Source organism: Orbicella faveolata, unplaced genomic scaffold (genome assembly GCF_042242905.1).
Source record: "Orbicella faveolata isolate gen_17 unplaced genomic scaffold, um_ofav_v1 contig_25, whole genome shotgun sequence".
In the NCBI taxonomy this organism is placed as follows: domain Eukaryota; kingdom Metazoa; phylum Cnidaria; class Anthozoa; order Scleractinia; family Merulinidae; genus Orbicella; species Orbicella faveolata.
In genome coordinates this window covers 24,095,002-24,117,500 of record NW_028301553.1, presented here as the reverse complement: position 1 = coordinate 24,117,500, position 22,499 = coordinate 24,095,002, and the positions used below count along the sequence as shown (strand labels likewise).

The following is a 22,499-nucleotide window of genomic DNA, read 5'->3' as shown; positions in this document are numbered from 1 at the left end:
GTAGTCGAGATGTTCTCACAGATAGCCGCATCCCCGATTTGGTAGGACAATTTTGAGTAAAAAGGTGCTGCTTATCCGCCAGTGTATACGGTATTCTTTTTTCAAAGTTTTATATTGGTAGTCACCATTCAACTGCTCACTGGGGAATGGCATATGATCACTTACACTTTATCAATAACTGCGCTCTAGCAGGAGGTCCTTCTCCTAAACTGTTAGTTCCAGTACAGGAATACCATCCTGCATCCCATAGAGTCACTGATGTCTTTACAAAGGTTGTGGTTAAGCATCCACTGCAACTCTCCCCTGGAATGTCCTTTCCATTAAACTGCCACTTATGTGTTTCAGTGGGTGGATTTCCAATTGTTTTACAAGTGAACCTTGCAGTCTCCCCTTCGTCCAGGGTGAGGTTTTTAGGTTGATCAGCAGAGGACTGAGCAACTGGTCGATCTGAAGGCAAAAATATGCAACCAACATTTTCAACACATTGATTTGGAGCAGAAAGGAGAATGGTAAATTCTGAGAAAAAGGAACAACACCAACATCCAAATAAACTATACCTTTTTTTTCCCACCACTCACAGCTTGTACAACATTAATTTTATAGTTAACCCAAACTGTCATACACTGTACAAGCCCATCCACAATTATCTGTTAAGTTTTCAAACTGTCCAAATTAATTAAACAAGTAATTTGACAGTTCTGAACACAATGCAAGTAATAGGTCAGCCTGAAATTAATATGACTACAGTCTGGTAGGATTGGAAAACAACTGAATTCAAAAGGTTCTTCAGAGTGCCAGATTAGACTTTGTCTTAGCTTCCAGTCTTGCCTTGCCCGTCTTCAGAATTTTTATACATTCAATCATTTTTAAATTGTGCATTTTCCTGGGGGTGGGGGAGGGCCTGCAAGACCAAAAATTTTAAACAATAGTATGAAGCTTAATTGGAATTTCCAGAGGGTTGGGGAAGGGGGGGGGGGGGCGGGGTTCAGAAAAAATCCCTTCCGTGGGGGAGATATGGATGTTTTCTGGAACTACACATTGACAGGATGAAGTCCTACACAAAAATATACATGTAGACACTGCATTACATTATAAAATTGGTCTATACTTACAGCGGACTTCAAGCTCTGTAGTTAGACTCTTCTCTCCAGCATCATTATAAGCAAGGCATGAAAAATTTCCATCTTCCCTCTAGGTTACTCTATTGATGGTAAGGTACGACAGGGTCTTCATGAGTTTAGACTGTAAAACTGGTGCGACAGAAACCGAGAAGTTGTAACGAGATGTTTCGGTGAGATTCTCTCCATCCAATTGCCACAAAGTAGTTGCTGCTGGTTTGGCTTCAGTTATGCACGAGTAACTCACATTTTCATTTTCCGTCTTTGTTTGTTTAGCTGGCAGTTGACTGGAAAATACTGGAGCAACTGTAATGAACAAGCCAAAAAACAACTTTCAGTAACTATAATAAATAGTACTAAATAAATGCACTTGCAAAGTCATTTGACTGATTGGCTAAGAGCACTGCAGTTCAAGTGTAACGCTAGTGCAACACAATAGCAATTAAGTTGTCTGATGAATTTAAAAGGTGGTCAAAGTTCTCATGAGGTCTTCTGAAGATAGCCAAAAACTTCAGGGAGATGTTCTGAACAATTCCGATTAATTAACATTGTCAAAACTCACACACAGATTTTCCAACATTATCAGAAGTTTTCATAATATTTTCTGAAATTTCCGACGGTGGGCCCTGCACACAGCCTAGTAAGTGAATAATTTATGTTTAGCCAATGTATGCCAATACGGCTATTTTTCAAGTGTAGATCACTTAATTATTCTGATGCAATTTGGAATAACGAAACAATAGTAAATTTTTCAAACGCTACAAATTGGACTCACCCTTCAGGCTCATGCAATTTTGTCACGGTTTGTTAAAAAAAAAAAAAAAATTAATTGTGCTTATTCACTCCAAATAATTGAACAAGAACAAAATTATTATAGTATGTGTGTAACAAATGTTTCAGGCTGGCATGCAGCCCTTGTAAATCACCAGTACGTAATGCTAAATACACATAGATGGAGTCCCCCCTCCCCTCCCGTCCTCTGAAGTCAACACGACACCACTTCACTTCCATGACGTAATGAAACAAATTAATATTTGATTTGAAATTATGCCCAACACTGGTTGATTGTTTAATATCACATTCAAAAAAAAAAAAAAAAATCCCGGTCCTTACCTATTACTGTAATCTGTAGTTGCTCTGTTGGTCCACTTCCTACTGCATTTTGTGTCTCACAGCTGTACGTATTAGCCTCTTCATTGAGCTGTACATTTGTGATCTCAAATTTTCCTCCATTACTTACTACTGGTGTATTCTGTCGCTTGATGGTGTATGTTGGTGCAGGGTACCCATTTGCACTGCATATAAGAGTCACTGTAGTGCCCTCCACTACAGTATTGCCTGGCGTTCCAGTTGTGAACTTTGTGACAGTTGGCTGATCTGTTACATACAGGTGAAACAATATTACTGTGACGATTGTCATGTTGTGATACAACTGTACAGTTTATATATTACTGTAATGTACATGTATGTATTTTGCATACTGATACAGTACATATAGCATTAACAGCAGATCCCTACCTTCTAAACATGTTAGCTTTGCACATACCAAGTGTTATGAATCATAGCCACTGTATTTTGGTGACCTGTTACTGGTGCAGTGATATCCTCCAACGAAATTTTGAAAATTGTCTGACATGATTAATTTCATACTTGTAATAAAAGGACATCAAGACTGAGCACTAAGATGTCTTAAGTAGCTTTTTGTCATAAAGATCTTATTGGCACACCATGTTTGCTTTGAAACATGCTAAAAAGTACATTCGTCCAATCATTTGGATCTGTGGTTTGTTTTTAGTCTCAATATTTATTTTATCAATAAGTACTTATAATCAATGAAGGATCTTTCACAAGAATATCTATTAAATTGTGTGGCATGTTCAGCACAATGAACATTGTGTAGTTCCAGAAAATATCCATACATGTACCTTCCCACGGATGGGATTTTTTCTAAGACCCCCCCCCCCCCCCTCGCCATGGAAATTCCAAGAAAGCTTCACCCATTTCTTTAAATTTTTTGGTCTTACAGAACCCCCCACCCCCCAGGAAATTCCAATCCCTTCTGTGGGGGGAGTATTCTCTACTTGCACAAATCCCATGATACATCTCTTTTACCCCACAAAATTTTGCATAACCATTGTTTGCAATTTCTCCTGGGACATGAAGATGTCCCAAGAGAAATTTTAAACTATGCTATGCAAATTTTTGGGGCGTAAAAGAGGTGTATTATGGGATTTGTGCAAGTAGAGAATGGATATTTTCAGGACCTGCACATTATATACAAAACACTCATGTAAGTTTTTGTCCACATTGGTGTCCAGACATCCTTTCCTGACCAATTACACACAGACTTTTTGGAAGGTTTTTTTTTTCATGACCTATTCGAAGAATTTCTGGCTTCGTAGTCATTGATTTTAGCCAATTTTGAAACCTATTAACACTTAAGTGTGAAACCACATACGGTGTATGATCCTACAACAACCGTCCCACACTCAGTTGTTTCTCATTATTACTTTTATCCCATCCAGCACCACACAAAAATACTGACAAGAATTAATTGCACATGGAATTGTTGGTGGAAGCATACAATATCTTTCAGTGAACCTTGTGTCCAATCAAAAATTAGCGTGTTTCTCTTGGATGACCCTGACCAGGAACATAATCCAAGATCACCTGGATCTGGAGCATCACACGAACCAAAAACGTTTGCTTAGAATGGAATTATCAGTTCTTTTGATGCTCCATGATCTGAACGATCTTGGATGTTTGATCCTAATCCACATCCCACACAAATGCAACCTTCAAGAAGCTCAGTCACGGTATTTTTTGAGTTATTTTGGCCACATACAAGATTACCTTTAAATGGTAGGAAACCTGAAAATAACAGTTTTAATTAATAAGATAGAAAAACGCCAAAGAGATAATGATAAACCATAAAGGAACAAGGATGGCTAAGGATAAAGAAGATCAACACGGATTACAATGATGACTTTGAAAAATTGAGACTAAACTTTTCAATATGTGCAAACCGTGACTAAGCCACTTTAAAACTACATGTTTATACATGTACATACAAAGAAACTAACCTGAACCTGTATCTGTAACTAACTTACATGTACAGGTACATGGATAACAGAGGATAATTATATCATAAACTCACTCACATCGTACATAAACCACTTTTGTCGTCTCCTTGTTGCCAAAATCATTTCTTGCCAGGCATGTATAGTTCCCAGCATCTTGTACATCTGCATTTGTTATTGTTAAAGTATTTTGTGTAATCCCATTTGATTTTCCATTAAATTTCCACGAGTAAGATGGATTTGGGAAACCGTCAGCCTGACATGTCAGTGTTATGCTCTGAGCAAGTGGCACCTCTGCTGGATCAGCTGGAGTTACAGTCACCTGCTTAGGAGCATCTGAATAACAACAACAACAACAACAAAAAACAAACAAACAAAACAAACAAATTAACCCTTCATTTTACCGTGACTTGGACAGCACCTTAGCAGTGCTTAGAAACTGTAAATGAAATTGAATTTCCTCAAAAATGCTCCCAAAAAGCTTTTTGTTTTTGTTTTTGGTATAATCACAGCATTTTAGCCAAAGGAATTCAACCACAATTTTTGCATGCTTGTCTTCCTTGCCTGTTTCTTTTCTTCTATTAGTTACTTTCCTGAACAGAAAAAAGAAAAAAAAAAAAGCAGTTGCAAATGAAAATTGATAGTGGTTTTAATATGGGCTCATCATGCTCAGCAGTATTACCTTCATGTTAAGTGACAAAAAGTGTCCTTCTTTAAAAAAAGCTCTGATTTTGGCGACTGTAGCCTTCTTTTTTGTTTTGTCTTTGTTGTTAAAGGTTAATTTTTGCGTACCTTTTTTGGAGCAGTTTTTAAATGCAAATTAGTTTTTTTCACGTCGTGTTATGTAATCGTCTATTGTTTATCACGTAACTTTGTTAAGTTTGTTCTTTTAGTTCAAAATTCCGTTTAAAAGCGTTGTAGCTTTTTAGTTGTATTCAGTCGTTGTCAGTTCCGGAGTGCCGTACAGATCTTGTAAGTAATCTCGTTTTTCCTTTCTATTTTTTGCGGTTTTTCCTATTGTTGTAAGTTTAAGTTCGTATTTATTAATTTCTGTATTTGTTATTTTGGTTTTAAGTGAATCGTTAGAATTAAAGACGAATTCGAAATGTACAAGAGTGTTATTGTACATGCATTCAAAGATGTGGTGGATGCCATGTTGTCCGGAATTGAAAGTCTAAGAAGACGCCGAGTCCATTCAGAAGATGCCCTCGACAGTACGCGCCTGAAGAATTCGCGTTCAGGGTATTTGTCTAGAGTTACGACGTTGTGCCGTGCCGCCGATGTTTACTGAATGACTCTAAAAATGTTAATGAAGTCTCGAAGAAGTTATTGGAAATCGAGGAAGCTTTCTCTCGCTTTGAAAAGGCCCACTATGACTACGTCGCGACTTTGTTGGCTGGAGATCTGGAGGAATGGGAATGTCAAGCTCGTTACTTTAAGGAACATTTTCATTGGAAAATGGAGACGGTTGCGAGAATCCAAAGATGGATTGAAAACCCTAGAGAAATCACCACACCTACCGCCGCGGAAGCGCCATAAGAATATGAAGATTCTGTAAGTACCGCAAGTTCGCTGCTATTTTCACATTTGTCTGTCAGACAGCTAAAGGCCAAGCAGGCGTTAGCGCAGTTAAAATTGCACCAGCTGAAGAAAAAGCCAGCATTATTACGTCAGGAAGAAGAAACGAAACTATAGTTGGAGATTGTGGATGTGCAGTATGAAATTCAAAGGACTGATCTTCAACTAAAGTTGCTTCAGGATGAGGAGCCAGCCGCTGTAGCTAATTTACGGGACGTTTTTGAAGATGTGAAGCCGTTTAGTGAACGAGTTAATGTTGGAGCAGCAAATGTCCCTGAGCAGGAAAATTCTGATCCTCGAGTCAAACGGACAATTGGTACTCGAAACGCTCAGTTGCGGCTGAATCCTAATGCACAGGAGTTTACGAGTTGGTCAGTAGGTCCCACTGTATCTGTTGCACATCCAGGAGTACCTAATCCTACCTTGCCTGGAGGAATTATGGATAAGATGGCATTAACCATAAAGCAGGGATTTGCATTGCCGAGAAAGGAATTGACTGTGTTTGATGGTGATCCTCTCAAGTACTGAAACTTTATCAAATCGTTTGAAAACAACATCGTGAGCAATGAGGCCAGCGAAAGTGAAAAACTCATGTATCTCCTTCAGTATACATCTGGAGTGGCAAAGGACATGATCAAGTGTTGTTTAGTCATGGATTCCTCCCTGGGATACCGAAAGGCGAGAGAGCTGCTGGAAGAACGATTTGGACACCCCTTCACAATTGCCTCAAAATACGTAACCAAGTTAAAAGAAGGACCAATGCTTAAACCATGGGATCTCGCAGGATTGCTTGCATTTCCGGACAGACTGACAGACTGTGAACACACTTTGGAATCCATTGGATATCTGGAGGAGATTAACAACGCAGAAAACTGTTAGAAAATTAAGAAGAAAAGAAGAAAATTCAGCAAGCTGGTCAAAGAATGAATATCAGCCATATCGCCGAGTTTGTCAAAGTCAAGGCGAGAGCTGCCAATAACCCAGTGTTTGGTTGCGTGGTAGACGTTGCGCATGACAGATCAGAGAATCAGAGGCGAAAACCAAAGAGTGGTGCATCATCTGAAGAACGTTTAAGCACATTCAATACACGATAGACTAAGCCTGGTGTCGGGCAGAGTTTGTCTTCCAATAAATTCAATCCAACCCTGAGGTGCCCATCGTGCAACGGAAATCATTCCTTGGCGAAATGCAGTAGTTTCAAAGACAAGAACTTCGACGAACGTCTACAAGTGATGAGGAAAGCTCAGCTATGCTTTAATTGCTTCAAGATGGCCACATCAGCGTAGGATACCTAACGAAAAGTGCATGTGAAATCCAAGGATGCAGGAGAAGACATCATACTTTGCTTCACCCACCCTCTCCACAACAAACGGTCGAAGGTCGAGACAGAGTGGGATTCAGGTTAACAGCAGTACTCCATTACAAAGTGGACAGGCTAACAGTACCTCAGCTGGAGGAAGAAAGGTGTGCCTGAGAATAGTTCCTGTAAAAGTACGATGTCATGATGACGCAAGCAAGATCGTGGAAACCTACGCCCTTCTAGACAGTGGCTCACACATCTCCTTGTGTGACAAGAGCTTGGCCGCGGAGCTCGGTGTGCAGGGACGCCAAAAAACGTTCCACTTGACGACCCAAGAGAGAGAAGACAGCCCAAGAATTGGCTATGAATTCAGCCTCACTGTGGAGCCACTGGATTGAACTGACAAAGTAGACGTTACAAGACTATGGACAGATGCAAGACAGTGGCCTCACCTGCGGAACATCAAGCTACCAAGTATTAGTGAGAAAGAAGTCCAATTGATCATAGGCACCAACGTTCCTGATGCATACTGGGTGTTAGAAGAAAGACGCGGTAACAGAGGAGAGCCATGCGCCATACGTACACCTCTTGGCTGGACACTCATGGGCCCAATGGAAAGGAGCGTCGGCGAAGATTGTCATCTGAATGTTAACCCCGTTAGTTCAGCGGACGCCTTGAGAGAAGATGATGGTTCTCTCATGCACCAGCTTGAAAGGTTCTGGGCAGCGGAGAACTCTGGCGTGATCCCCGAATTCAAGGTTAGCATGTCAGGAGGACAAGGAAGCCCTTGCAATCATGGAACAATCTGTGAAACTTGAAGATGGTCATTATCAAATTGCGCTCCCTTGGAAACAGTACCCGCCATTCCTGCCTTACAACCGTTTCATGGCTGAATGCAGACTGCAACCACTCAAGAACAGGCTCCTGCTAGATAGCGAGCTCCTTGAAAATTACAAGGCCACCATGGAACAATATCTTTCCAAGGGTCATGCAAGAAGAGTGCCACTTAACGAAATTAACGTACAAGACAAGCCGCTGTGGTACCTTCCCTATCACCCGGTGCTGAACAAACCAGGAAAGACACAAGTGGTTTTTTATTGTGCCGCAAAACACAAGGGAACGTCTCTGAATGATCAGCTCCTTACCGGTCAAGATTTGACCAATTCTATCGTTGGTGTGCTGATGAGATTACGTGAAGAACAAGTTGCATTGTCTGCTGATATCGAGTGTATGTCCCATCAGATCCGAGTAGCACCAGATGACCGTGATGTATTCAGATTCCTCTGGTGGCCAGACGGAGACCTGACCCAACAGCCAATTGACCATCGTATGGAGATCCATTTGTTTGGCGCGACATCGTCTCCGAGTTAAGTTGTTCCAGCTTTGCGCTAAGAAGGATAGCGGAAGACAACGAGGATGAATTCTCAGAGGATGTAATCAGGACTGCCAAAAAGGAACTTTTATATCGATGACTGTCTTAAATCGGTTAAATCAGTTGAAAATGCTGTCGAAGTTGTGGACCAGCTCCGAGAAATCCTCTCAAAGGCTGGTTTCGACTCACCAAGTGGTCATGCAACAGATCTGAAGTTCTGGATACAATTCCGCAAGTCGAAAAAGCTCCATCAGTGGTGGACCTGGACTTAGACAAGGTTAAGTTACCAATGCAACGTACGTTGGGGCTCCACTGGGATATGAGAGTGACAAGTTCATGTTCAAGGTTGCTCTTAAAGACAGACCCAACACCCGCCGTGGTATACTATCCTTGACCAGTTCTGTTTATGATCCACTTGGGTTCGTTGCGCCAGGCGTCCTCCCAGCTAAGAAATTGTTACAAGATCTCTGCAGAGAGAAACAAGAATGGGACGATCCAATCAGCGACAGCGATGGTGAAAGGTGGCAGAAATGGAAGAGTCAGTTGGCTAATCTTTCCATGATACATGTAACAGTAAACAGATGCGTTAGACCTGCCTGTTTTGGAGACCTGAAAACTGCCGAGTTGACAACTTTGCAGACGCTTCAAAAGTTGCATATGGAGCAGTCTCGTATCTCAGATTGGTGGATGTCGAAGAAAGGATCCATTGCGCGTTTCTAATTGGGAAGTCTCGCCTTGCTTCTCTGAGACCAATGACTGTGCCAAGATTGGAACTGTCAGCTGCAGTGTTAGCAGTTCAGTTAGACCAGACCATAAGAGAAGAGCTGAACATTCCGATTAGCCAATCGACATTTTGGTCTGACTCCACCTGTATGTTGCAGTACATCAGAAATCAGTCAAAGCGTTTCCATACATTTGTTGCAAACCGGTTCTCGGTTATACATGAGAATTCAGCACCCCATCAGTGGAGGCATGTCAGTTCTAAACACAACCCAGCGGACGAAGTTTCCAGGGGTCTTACAGTGGACAAAATGAGCGCAAGTACCAAGTGGCTGAGCGGTCCCGAGTTTTTGAAGAGTTGGGAAGAGTTTTGGCCTTCTGATCCTACAATTCGCGAACCATAACTGTCAGATGACGATCCAGAGATCAAACGTGAAACTCAGCTCTACAACCAGTCGTCGACTCGTCATCGAGGCGAAGGGGTTTTTTTCAAGTTGATAGAGCGCTACTCATCTTGGGACAGATTAAGAAGAGCTGTGGCCTGGCTATTGAGACTCAAAACGTGGTTTATTGAAAGATACCGTGGTGGTTCCACTAACTTCAGATCTCAGTGCTGATTAGAAAGAGGACCTGTCCTGTCCGTGGAAGAAGTTCAGTTTGCAGAAAGGGAAGTTATCAAGCATGTACAAAGGCTGTCATTTCCAGACGTCATTAGAACCATGCAAAGAATCAGTTCCTTAGCGCCAAGTAACTTCCGAGTTAAAGAACCAAAAGATGCCAGCTTACATGCGCAAACTGCATCCATTATTGGACGACGTCGGAATCCTAAGAGTTGGAGGGCGACTAGAAAATTCCTTAATCACGTATTAGGCTAAACATTCAATTATTCTTCCCTATCGTCACCACACTACGGATTTGATCATATCTCAGCATCACCAGAAAACTGGCCATCTTGGGTAAGAGTACGTACTGTCCAATTTGCATCAGTTCTATTGGATAATCAAGGGACGTTCAGCTGTGCGCAGTGATTAGTAGCTGTTTCCAGTGTAAGAAACTTGGTTCAGTGCGTGGAGAGCAGTTGATGGCCGACCTACCAAAGGAAAGACTGATGTCAGGAGATCCGCCATTCACCAACGTAGGCGTGGACTACTTTGAACCCTTTTATGTACGTCAAGGTCGCTCGAATGTGAAACGCTATGGATGCCTATTTACTTGCTTGGTTATCAGAGCCGTTCATATAGAAGTCGTAAACTGACTTGATACTAATTCCTTCTTAAATGCGTTGCGAAGACTCATCAATTTACCAGGATGTCCAACTACCGTTTATAGTGACAATGGGACAAACTTCCAAGCTGGAGAGAGGGAGTTACGCGAGTTGTTGAGCGACTGGAATCAAGAATCAATCCATAAGTTTCTTCATCAGAAGAATATCACAGGGAAATTTAATCCACCTGAAGCCTCGCACATGGGTGGTGCCTGGGGGCGCACGATCAGATCCGTTCGCAAGATCCTGGGAGCTTTGCTAGGACAACAACTTGTCTCTGACGAAATGCTCCGAACATTGATGAGTGAAGTTGAAGGGATCTTAAATGGCAGAACGTTGACTTCAGTCAGTAGCGACCCAAAGGACCTGGACCCCCTAACACCAAACCATCTGTTGTTGTTAAGAGCCAACCCAAATTTGCCACCTGGAGTCCTCAGCAAAGAAGAAATGTACAGCAAGCGACGTTGGCGTCAAGTCCAGTACATGGCCGATATATTCTGGAGGCGCTGGTTGAAGGAGTACTTGCCGACCCTTCAAGAGAGAGCGAAGTGGACCAAACCTCGCCGTTGCTTAGCGACCGGAGATCCAGTTGTGATTGCAGACGACAACGTCCATCGAGGAAAATGGCCGTTAGGCAGAGTAACTGAAGTTTTCATGGGAAAAGATGGAAATGTCCGATCAGCCAAGGTGAAAACTGCCACCACAATTCTACAAGGCCAATAACCAAACTGTGCTTCTTAGAAGGAGAGAAGAAAGCTTAAATGAAGAGACTAAATTCAACAGAAAATCCACAGTGTGAAGAATGATCAAGAGGACTTACTCTCGTGTCTGAGTATAGTTACACTATAGTAATGAACTGTAGACTTCACTAGTTCATTAGGGGGGGCTATGTAGCCACGAGAGTTAAATTTTTCCGTTTTTTGGTCGCCTTTTCTTTTTTGTTTTGTCTTGTTGTTAAAGGTTAATTTCTGCGTACCTTTTTTGGTGCAGTTTTAAAATGCAAATTAGTTTTTTCACGTCGTGTCATGTAATCGTCTACTGTTTATCATGTAACCTCGTTCAGTTAAGTTTATTCTTTTAGTTCAAAATTCCGTTTAAAAGCGTTGTAGTTTTTTAGATGTATTCAGTCGTTGTCAGTTCCGGAGTGCCGTACAGATCTTGTAAGTAATCCCGTTTTTCCTTTCTTTTTTCTGCTGTTTTTCGTATTGTTGTAAGTTTAAGTTCGTATTTATTAATTTCTGTATTTGTTATTTTGGTTTTAAGTGAATCGTTATAATTAAAGACGAATTCGAAACGTACAGGAGTGCTATTTACAGCGACCAAATTTGTTTTACTGGTGACCATACAGAAGGAGGTCACCAAAATGTGATTTCTGAAAACCTTAAGCTTGGAGTATCGTCACGTCACTTGCCCTCCAAAACTTATAATCTATTGCAGTACTTCTGTAATTTGAATTTCCTTAAACATTCTCCCAAGAAACATAACTTCACTTGCCTGAACGACCAGTGAAAGACAGAATCCAATATCCTGATGCCAAATTCCACTACCTGGGCTATCAGAGATGACTTCCCTTACACACTGCAGCAAAAATTAAAGATGGTTGCATCCCTATAATGTAAGACATCACTTACAATTGACTAAGAGGGAAGCAGATTTTCTCTCTCCAGTTCCTAACTCATTTCGTCCATCACAAGAGTATCGCCCAGCACTGCTCTTTTTAACTTGCGCGATTGTCAGTCTCTGTCCATCAGAAATTGGTGTGATGGTATAATCTCCAGAACTGGTAATCTGGATGCCATCCTTAAACCATCTGTACTCCAAGACACCAGAGAATGCGTCTGTATGGCAACAAAATTCTGCATCCCTACCTTCCACCACAGTTTGGTTACTTGACAAACTGTTCGCTTTGTGTTCGGGCTTGACTGCAACAAACAAGATAAACAAGTCAAAGGACATGTTGGTTGAATATTTCTTTTTTACCTTGGCTAAGCACTTAGTAGACTACGGGGTAAGATTACCAATTGCGAGTAAGAGTTCTACGGTTAGGATCATTACTTAACAGGGCCAAATACATTGACGAACCTTGGTTCTCGCCTGACAAAAATCCCAATGGAAAATTACATGACTTTACTTTTGAATTTGCATGTAAGTTACCCACTAACAAGAAATTTCCCTGCTAATGCCAGTTTGAGTATTGTACCTGACTCAAGATAGCTATATCAAAGTTGCCACCTCATCATCAGCCATTAAACCAAAGTCTAATGTTCTAATGTTAATGTTCTGTACAAGTACAGAACATTAACATAAACCAGTCGATAGGACAATCCAAGAACAAGATAATGTAGGAGGTTATATAAAAGCCAATTTATATTTAACATATTTTTAAGTTAATGTGACAACCATGAAGGAAGATCAGAGAAGTAACAAGTATATAGATCTGTCACGCAATATGCCCCAAGAATAACCCTTGCGTTACTTTCATGGGTCAAATTCACCTTTGTACCCGTATGACATGCTATTCTATACTGGCCAATCACACTGCCCCTATTCCATTATGTCAATCAAGACCATGCGGTTTCATCTACACATCAGCAGTTTTACTACAAATTCTCTGATCTCCCGAAAGGGTTGTCACAAACAATTCCCACCCACCCATCCCTCTTTAGTTCTCTTTAAGGATACTACTTGTTGACATCTTGGAATACTGTAACCGAAACAGTAATTCTCCACACAATAGTACTGCTATGTAGAGGGTTGTTCTTAGTTTCAAACTCTAAGCAACATGTCTGCTTATATAGACATTGTTATCATTGTTACTATTTTGTACTTTAACTCAAGCTTAGAGCTGTTGAACTTAAGCAGCATGCCTGCTTATTGAGACATTGTTACAATTGTTAATATTTTTTCTATGTTAACTCAAGCCTAGAGCTGTTGGACTTAAGCAGCATGCCTGCTTATTGAGACAATTTTGTACTTGTTAACATTTTGTATGCTTTCTCAGGCTAAGAGCTGTTGGACTTCTGAAACATCTTGACACATTGTTATAATAGCATTGTTATCCTTAGTGTCAACCTGGCATAGGTTAACTGAAGCATTATTTCATTCGTTTACTGATTTTCCTAAGACCATTATGCCTAAGTGTTGATTTTCTAAAAGTAAATAAACCACGGGAAGGGATGAGGTGCTCCGTACAATTCGCCCTTTTGCCCCATAGCCTCACAGGGTCAGCTTTCCCGGTAGAGTAGGACCCCAGTGTTACTGTTGTTGGTTGTTGTTGATTGTTTCCAGGTGGCCTGGGGATTAGGACCCCAGTTCCCTGGGAACCAGGGCATGTGGTTCTGTTTGTTCCCAAGGGTCCTGGAAATTAGGACCCCAGTTGTTTGGTAACCAGGGCATGTGGTTCTTTTGTTCCCAAGGGTCCTGGAGATCAGGACCCCAGTTTGTTGGGAACCAGGTTGATTATGTTGTAGGGCCTCCTGAAAAGACGAAGAGGATTACAACCTCTCGTTGCCAACCAACTGACCTGTGATACCCTCCATGACTGCTATTGGCAACTCGAGCACCTCATCCCTTACCCCTTTTCTCCCATTGAACTTGTTGTCTTGTGTTGATTTCATGGGTTGGGAGCATTAAATTATAAAATAATACAAGCAATCCTAGATGTACATCTATACATGTGTGTATACACAACTTACAAAAATTATACCTTTGAACTCCACTATCTTGAACTCTTAGGAAAACACAAACCACGTGCAGTTTAAGATGTGGGGAGTTCGAAATTGCCAAAGTAAGTGACAGGAAATATACATCCAAGGGAAAATGGCGAGGAGTTCAAGATGCATGTAACTGAGTTCCAGTTAGCAGGGCTTCTGGTAGGTCGCGGAAAAAAAGTCAAATTTAGCGGGATGTTCAGGGACAAATACGCGGAAAAAACGGCCGATTTTGCGGGAATTTCACGGGAATTTTTGAGGCCAATCTCGCTGAAAAGCAATCGGTAAAAAAGATCTGATTTCACAGGAGTTTTCTGGGCAAATTTCGCTTGAAAGCAATTGGTTTTGCGCTGATTTGAGGAACGTTTTTAATGAAACTAGACGTTCTTAGAGCATTTACTCAGGCTTCGTACCACAATATGAAATCGTACTTTACAAGTAAGCTTATAGAACACTAAAAACAAACAAGAGAATCAGGATATTAGAAACACGAGAGTTACGCTTAGATATTTATCACTCAAGTTGCTTTGTTGAATATCTTCTTTATCCAATTGCATGTTGTTCGCCTCATCTTCAAAGTTCTGTTTCCGTTGATTCTCGATTTTTTTCAACATCTGAGGCAAACAGTAGAGAGACACCAAAAACCTACTACACAAAGGAAATACGGTACGTTTGATTCTTGTCAATCTTTGGTTTTTTATTCTCGTGCTTTGTTTGGACTTTCGTACTTGCCAAGAAATGATTACTGAAGGTTGCAGTTTCCTCTATAATTGACCACGAGATTATTTTTTAGAGAGAACATCATTTACTCTTTTCACAACAATGCACTCTACAAATGACAAAGCCTTTCACATCGTGGCTGCTGCCCAGTTTTTTCCAACATTAATGTAAGAACGTCTGATAGTTATGGGATGTTGTTTACTTGTTGCCGTGAGGAAGTTTTAAGGTCATTTAGCAAGTTTGCAGCAAGTAAGCCGCTCCAACAACCAAGATCACTTTCAAAGTATTTGACAAGTATTTGGTAAGATTTGTAGCGAATATCGCGGGATTTCGCGTGTTTTCGTGAATTTCGTGGGATTTCACAGATTTACTTGAAATTCGCGGCTCCGTGACCAGGCGAAAAAATCAGAAGCCCTGAGTTAGTGAGGTTCTTCATTTAACTGCATATGTATAAAATTAATGCACACGTTTGTATCGCAGAAAAGTGTATAAATTATATTAATTTAGATACTGCGTCAACTCCCAACGCGGACAATAACTCTTGTCTACTCCCAGGACAATATATAGCATTCTTTTTCACAAAAAATCTCAAGTTTATCCCATAATTTTATATTCTATTGTATTTTATAGTATTTATTGGATTGTATTTTTATCACTATTTTTGAATTTTTGAATTTTTACCACCATTATACATTGTACCATTTCGCCCGTTGAAGACTGCAATTAAAGACAGTCGCAAGCTTGTCTGTTTTAAATACTTTTAGCCAGAAAATGTTTTATATTTCCCCATGTTTGGCTGCAGCCCCTGCACTGTATATTTGTATACGTATGTACATATATGTATGCACAGTATATGTGTTGTACATTTAAGTCAAAATGAAATTTAGGTTAAAATGAAATTCCTTTGTCTCTTAACCCTAATTATTCATGGATCATGAATAATTATGGTTAGAAGACAAAGGAAATTGAGAATCAAACTACATTAGGTTAAAATCACTTTAATCTGAATTTTATTTTGACCTAGTACAACATATGCATGAATAAAATTAAGTTCACTTACATCTCACTGTTACATCCACTGTATACTCTGCAATACTTGTACCCAAACCAGGAGCAGTAACAGCAGCAACACATCTGTAACTTCCTGCATCGTTCTTCTTTGCTGACGTTATTGTGTAGTTAGAGTTGTCTGCATCTTCTTGAACCTTTACATTGTCTCTATACCATGTGATCACTGGCTTGGGGTTACCACTGGCAACACATAACAAAGTTCTCGCATTTCCTTCATCTATGGTGATGGGTGCTGGTTCTTGATGTGTGATCTTTGGTGTAACTATATCAGGGGGACGTCAAATCTCATTAACTGTCTGGGTTAGTTAGAGGGTACATGTACATGTAGGTACTACATGCATTATGTAGGTTTGTTACCACAATTCCAAAGGTGGTCAAGCCAGGTTAAAACATAACCTGACAGAATTCAAAGGCATGAAGTTTTTCAGTTACACTGTACGTATATAAACATGTAATGAAGAGTAAAGATATCGAAACTTACCAACTACAATTAGTTCAGCCTGGTCTATTATCCACCGAGGATTATGAGTAGTGAAGCTAACTCTAAATATATAGTTTCCACTGTCCTTTTCCTGGATATTTAATAACCTGAGTGTATTTCCTGACACTTGAACTCTTGACGTAAATGCTGGATCTATGTTAACTACTCCAGAAGACAGTACAGTTGCAATCCTCTGGTCGATATCAAATGTCCATTCTCTCTCATTAACGACTTTTCCATCTAGATTGTACGACCATGACAAGGGCACAGATTCCCCTTTCAATTGATACACTGGATTGCCATTGTTAGGTGACCTGGTAAAACTTGGTGCACAGTCTACACATACAAGAACAAAGAAAAAATGTTAACAAAGATTTTCTACTGTACAAGAACATGATCATCATATACGTGCACTCGTGAATTAAGGGGATAATAATTAAAGTAGTCAATCATCATAACCAAAAGATCTTCCTTGAAACATTCCTCCCAACCTCGCTTATCACCTAAGACCCAGTGTTTCCGCCAAACCGCGCCATTGCAGGAATCCTATATTGCAGCCAGAGATGGACCCCAGAAAAACAAAAAAAAAAAAAATGGCCAATTTACCCCTTTCTTTTACAAGGCTGCGGGTTTAACACAAGCAAAGTATTTTAAAAGCCATCCCAGGGCTCGAAATTGCCATAATGGTGACTAAATTTCTCTGTGTTGACGATCAATAACAGTTATTTTCTCACATATTAACTGTATGTCCTTCAGCAAAACCACATTGAAAGAGCTTTGCTTCTAAAACATTCAACATAAGAAAAGAGGTGAATCCATCCTTTTGCCTAACAAATAGCCTGCGTAGCAGTCTTTTCCATTTCCTTTCAGGCAAGCGGAAGTCGCGCGAGGACACAGGCACAGAGGTAACAAAAAAATTAGTGGCAGGGGAGAGGGGCAGTGAAGGAAATCCTCCCCACCCCTCCCCCCAATCCCTAACTTTTTGCTCTCGCCCCATAGGTACGTTCGCACGACTTCCCCTTGGTTTTCGCTTTCTCCCGCTAAGAAGAAACGGAAAAGACTGCTACGCAGGCTACTTAACAAATAAAGAAGCCTCGACTGTGCTCCGTTCTGTTCTAAAGCACGCAGGAAGCGGTAGTGCACGAAAGAAATGTAGCCTGGGAAAACATGAGACATAGTCGAGTGTTTTTCCCTTCTTCTTTAGTGCTCTACCGCTTCCCAAGTGCTTTACAACAAAACACAGCACAGTCGAGGTTTCTTTATTTGTTTTATGATAAGGAATCCAATAATTTCCGCACGTATTCGGCTGAATTTTCAAACCAAACTTTATTTTCCAAACGAGTTAAAGTGGCGTCTTCTTACACGATGCTTACACTACATTAACTTGCACTACTTACAATACACATATTACAATACAATTACACCAGTCAAATTGAATTACAGTTTTTTTGTTGTTGTTGTTGTTGTTTTGTTTCCACAATTATAACAATAACAATTCTTTTTTCAACAATTAATTTACAGAAGAATGAATAAAGTTTGGTTACAAAAGTTAACAATGACACCATATTGAATTAATTATGAAAATAGATAATGTCAATTCTTTTCTACATACTTAACGATTTTCCTTAATAGTAGCGTTTTCCGATTTTAATTATTAGATAAAACTGTTTCCTCAAAAATCTTCCACTTTTCTTTAACCAAATTTGTTTTATTCAATTTGAAGTATATATGTTTTTCAGTTTCATATTTAATTACCAAAATTCTTAAAAAGTGATTCAAGGAAGGTAATGTTTCTTTACATCAACAAGTCCACAAGAAAGATTCTCCTAAACTTACTATATAATTAAATAGATCCATCTCCTCCTCAAAAGACCCAACAATAACATCACAATATGTAAGCGAGAGGCTTCTGCAACTCTTGATTTTACTTAAAATTTTTTCATTAACCTCATGCCAAAAAGAATTTGAAAAAGAACAACCGAACAAAATATGGGATATGGTTTCTGTTAGCTGATGACAGAAGGTGCAGTTGGCATTAGAAACGATCCTATTTCACACAGGCTGTCATTAGTAAACAGAGCAGAATTCAGCACTTTGTACTGAAAGGAGCGTAGATACGGTTCGTTAGCAACCTTCACTGGCAAAAGAAATGCCCCTGAAACTTGCTCGTCAGCAAGGTTAAATTCGTTCTTTAGCTTAACCCATTTACTTGGCTTTTCCAATTTTTGTTTTATAAGAAAACAATAATAGTCATGACATTTAAGACTTTCCAAATCAAGAATCACCTTAAAATTTGATATGTTGACACGCAACCTCAAAGGAATGGATTGCTTTAGGCCTGTCCAGACCAAAAAATTGGACCTTGTCAATATCTCACTTCTGAGAACATTAAAAGACTCGATATTTGACTTGTCAAAGAGCAGATCATCTGTGTATTTAATATTCATATTAAAATGATGCTTATAAAAAAACTTTTACCATCGATTTTGATTTCTTTGTTGTTCCATATAACATATTTGTAAACATTATTTGGATCTACTATTTCTCTTATATTTGACCACCACACTAACAGATCCTGATAAAAGGTGGATGAAATGTTTATATGGTTTACATCATAATTACACTGAAGAAGAAAAAGACCCCCTTCATTATCCAAAAGATAATTAAGGTGAGACTTCCAGAAACCTGATGAGTCCTCATCCGTTATTCGCATTAGCCAGCTCAACCTCAACGCTTTTATCATGGTTTCATAATCTATCATTTTGAGGCCACCTTGCTCATAGGGTGCATACGTTGAACTTCGAATAACTTTATCTTTCCCATTCCATAAAAAATGAAAAACTAAATTGTTAAATTCTTTTATAGCTTCAGACGGAGTGCTTATCACCGAGCTCGGGTATATTAGTTTTGGAAGAAGAATTGCTTTTAATATTGACCTTGCCATGAATTGACAAACCCCTTGACTTCCATAAATTTATTGCGTTTCTGATGTTTTTCAGCCTTTGCTTAAAATTTTTCTCCACCAGTCTCTGTACATCATATGTAATGAAAATTCCTAAAAACTTAACGGAAGTTTTCCATTTGACTCCAAGTGGTTCATTTTCACAGTTCTGGAGGGAGCCGATCCACATTGCTTCTGTTTTCGCAACGTTAAGTTTTAGTCCAGAAACTTTCTGAAAACAATCATGCAATACAAACAAAGCTCGTGCGGAATCTGAATCCGACAAAACAACAGTTGTGTCATCAGCGAACTGCACAGTTTAGTTTCTAGATCGTTTATTTTTATTCCTTTGGTTTTTATTCCTTTTTATTCGTCTTGGTTTCGTATAGCAATCGCCAGGATTTCAACAGCAGAGACAAAAAGGGAGGGAGAAAGGGGGTCCCCCTGCCTAACTCCACGCTCTATCTTAAATTAGTGAGGGCAAAGGTCATTGTTTACAATACAACTTTGAATATCTTTATAGAAAATATTGACCCATCTTATAAAATCTGGCCCAAAACCGAATTGATTCAAACATTTTTCGAGAAATGTCCATTCCAAAATGTCGAATGCTTTCTCAAAGTCAATAAAAAGTAGAATTCCGTGTAATTTCTTAATTAGCTCTTGTATAGTCCATTATATCAAGAATTGAGCGTATATTCTCACTGATGTTTCTGCCCGGGATATATCCTGATTGATTATAATGTATTAATTTAGTTAATAGACTTGTCATTCTTTCTGCAATAACTTTTGAGGCTATCTTTTATTCGACATTCAAAAGGGAAATTGGCCTCCAGTTTGGAAGATCACAACGATCTTGATCCTTTTTCTCAATTAATGTAATTACAGCCTGCCTTTGTGAAGGGCTCATTTCTCCTTGTACAAAAGATGCGTTGAAGCATTCAACTAAAGGATCCCCCAAGAAATTCCAGAAAGTCTTATAGAATTCTATAAGTAGACTGTCATTTCCCGGAACCTTATTTAATGGAAAAGAGTTTATAATTTTAGAGCATTCTTCAAGACTTATTAGTCCTTCACCCAGAGATCTTGATTCATGTGAAAGTGTTGGAATAGGCAAGTCTTCAAAGCGAAAGTATAATTCGTTTTCGTCAAAGCAATTTTTTCTTGATTTATAAAGATTTTCATAAAAAAATTTTTCTCTCCCTCTAAAATTTCGAAGGGATCTACGGTAATTACTCCACTAAGCCGAAGCTTCCGTATGTGCTTTCTTACATGATTACGTTTTTCTAAATTAAAGAAATATTTAGAATTTTTTTCTCCGTGTTCATACCACCTCGCTCGTGATCTAACTATTATACCTTCAATCTCTTTATCATACATTTGTTCCATTTTTTCTTTTCTTTTTAAGACATTTAAAGTTGATAAGTTCTATTGACTGGGATTGTTTTGAAAAACTAAAGAGGCTTCTTGGAGTTCTCTACTCAACTGCCACTCTTCTGCTTTTCTTTGCTTACTTTTATTCATCGAATATTGTCTGGAGTATTTCGTAACACTATATTTCACCCAATCCCAAACAGAGCGTGGGTCGCTAAGATCTTGCTTGCCTTCTTGAAGCCAAGAAGGAAGAAGACAATTTATTTCATCGACATATTGTTTATCATTCAGAAGGGAGCAATTTAATTTCCAAAAACCTGGCCCCTTTACTTTGTCATCAACATCTTGAAACTCTATTTTTGTTGCAGAATGATCGGTTTCTATTGCTGAAATTATGTCAACATTATACACGTTGTCCGATAAAGAATTAGAAATAAGCCAATAGTCCAGTCTTGAGAAAATCAAAGGATTTGATTGACTCCAGGTAAAGCTGCGTACCGTGGGATTCTTTACACGCCAAATGTCATGTAAATCAAGCTCTGACTGTAATTCTTCTATTATGCTAATTACAGATTGTCTTGGAATCATGTTGCCACCTCTTTTGTCGATGACTGGATTTAAAGGACAGTTTAAGTCTCCTCCAACAACTATATTTTCAGTTTCGTCCAAATTGTTTTTCACAATGGTTTGCAAAAGTGACCGATGAAAGGTTAGAGTTACCGTTAGAGTCAACAATGGATTTTTCAACTGTACAATCACAATTATTCCTGATTAGAATTGCCACCCCTCTCGCATTGTTAGTCCCGTGAGAGCAAAACAAATTAGCACCCCATTCTCTTTTCCACGAAACTACATTCCCTTGAGTGGAATGTGTTTCCTGCAGGAAAACAATATGCGGTGTTTGTTTTCTAAGCCAAGTAAATATTGTCTGTCTTTTTCGAAAGTTGCTGATGAGTGGCGTCAGCCTTGTTCTGCTCTCTGATAAAGCACGCTAAAATAAGCCAACCACAATCCTTTTTAGAATTGTTCAAATAATTTTATTGGCTAACGAAGTGTAAGACGGCCAAAACGATCGACGTAGCAACGACAGATACGAGTGTACGATTTACGAGTTTATTGACAAAGATAGTGGAGACAACAACAACAGGAACAAAATAAACGGGAACGAGTAACACTGAAATACAATAAACAAACTAAAATAAACCTAATGCTAATAAAGAGTAAAACAAAACAAAATAAGCTAACTTACCTAAGACATAGCAAAGTAATTTGGTGCAAATAACTAGACAGTTGCAATGGGAAGATTGCATGACAAAAATAAAGACGAAATTGCGTGACAAAAACTGTCAACATTTGTAGAGTATTACATGAAATACAGAACTAAAAAAGATTCAAGTTGCGGGATTACACAATAGTGCTAAGCTGTGTACAAGCTACTCACACAAGTAATTACAGAGATAAAAACATACTACAAAATGTATAAAGGAAGAGAAATGAATTTGGATTTGTGCAAACAATCACAAGTAATTAACGAGGATATGTCGTAAGCGAAAAATACAATATTTACTAGCGAAAACTATAAAACAAAGGCACAGAAATAAAGCTACATGCTGTGCTGATTAAAGGTCAAGAAAGCTAAACGAATAATACTAAACAAAAACACAAACTAGTAAAGGCAACTAAAAGCGACCGCTAACTGAAACTAATGAAATAAAAGAAACGAACTAAACCTAAAGCCTTAAGGAAAAGTACAATAAAATGAATAATGCA

The 22,499-nt window shown here is 39.3% G+C and overlaps 2 protein-coding genes and 1 pseudogene across 3 annotated transcripts in view; 1 reads left to right on the top strand and 2 right to left on the bottom strand.

Moving 5' to 3' along the window:
• The window catches only part of LOC149109570 (neural cell adhesion molecule 2-like), a 6,040-nt gene extending 5,176 nt beyond the window's left edge, over positions 1-864 (bottom strand). Inside the window, exons 1-2 of the mRNA XM_089294652.1 lie at positions 855-864; positions 166-447 (exon numbers count right to left, since the gene is read on the bottom strand). Coding sequence (XP_089150778.1) covers positions 166-447; positions 855-864 — 292 coding nt within the window. The remainder of the gene's footprint in view (positions 1-165; positions 448-854) is intronic.
• Positions 1-22,499, bottom strand: part of LOC110039857 (proto-oncogene tyrosine-protein kinase receptor Ret-like) — a 95,415-nt gene that overhangs the window by 36,995 nt on the left and 35,921 nt on the right. The window contains exons 2-8 of one of the 2 annotated variants that reach the window (XR_016208635.1): positions 16,415-16,750; positions 15,923-16,195; positions 12,064-12,354; positions 4,280-4,534; positions 2,232-2,495; positions 1,113-1,424; positions 166-447 (exon numbers count right to left, since the gene is read on the bottom strand). The gene's annotated coding sequence lies outside the window, so the exon portion shown is untranslated. Of the gene's footprint in view, positions 1-165; positions 448-1,112; positions 1,425-2,231; positions 2,496-4,279; positions 4,535-12,063; positions 12,355-15,922; positions 16,196-16,414; positions 16,751-22,499 lie in introns of those variants that run through there. The other variant, XM_089294317.1, reaches the window with a different exon arrangement.
• On the top strand, positions 6,224-7,294 carry LOC149109569 (uncharacterized; annotated as a pseudogene).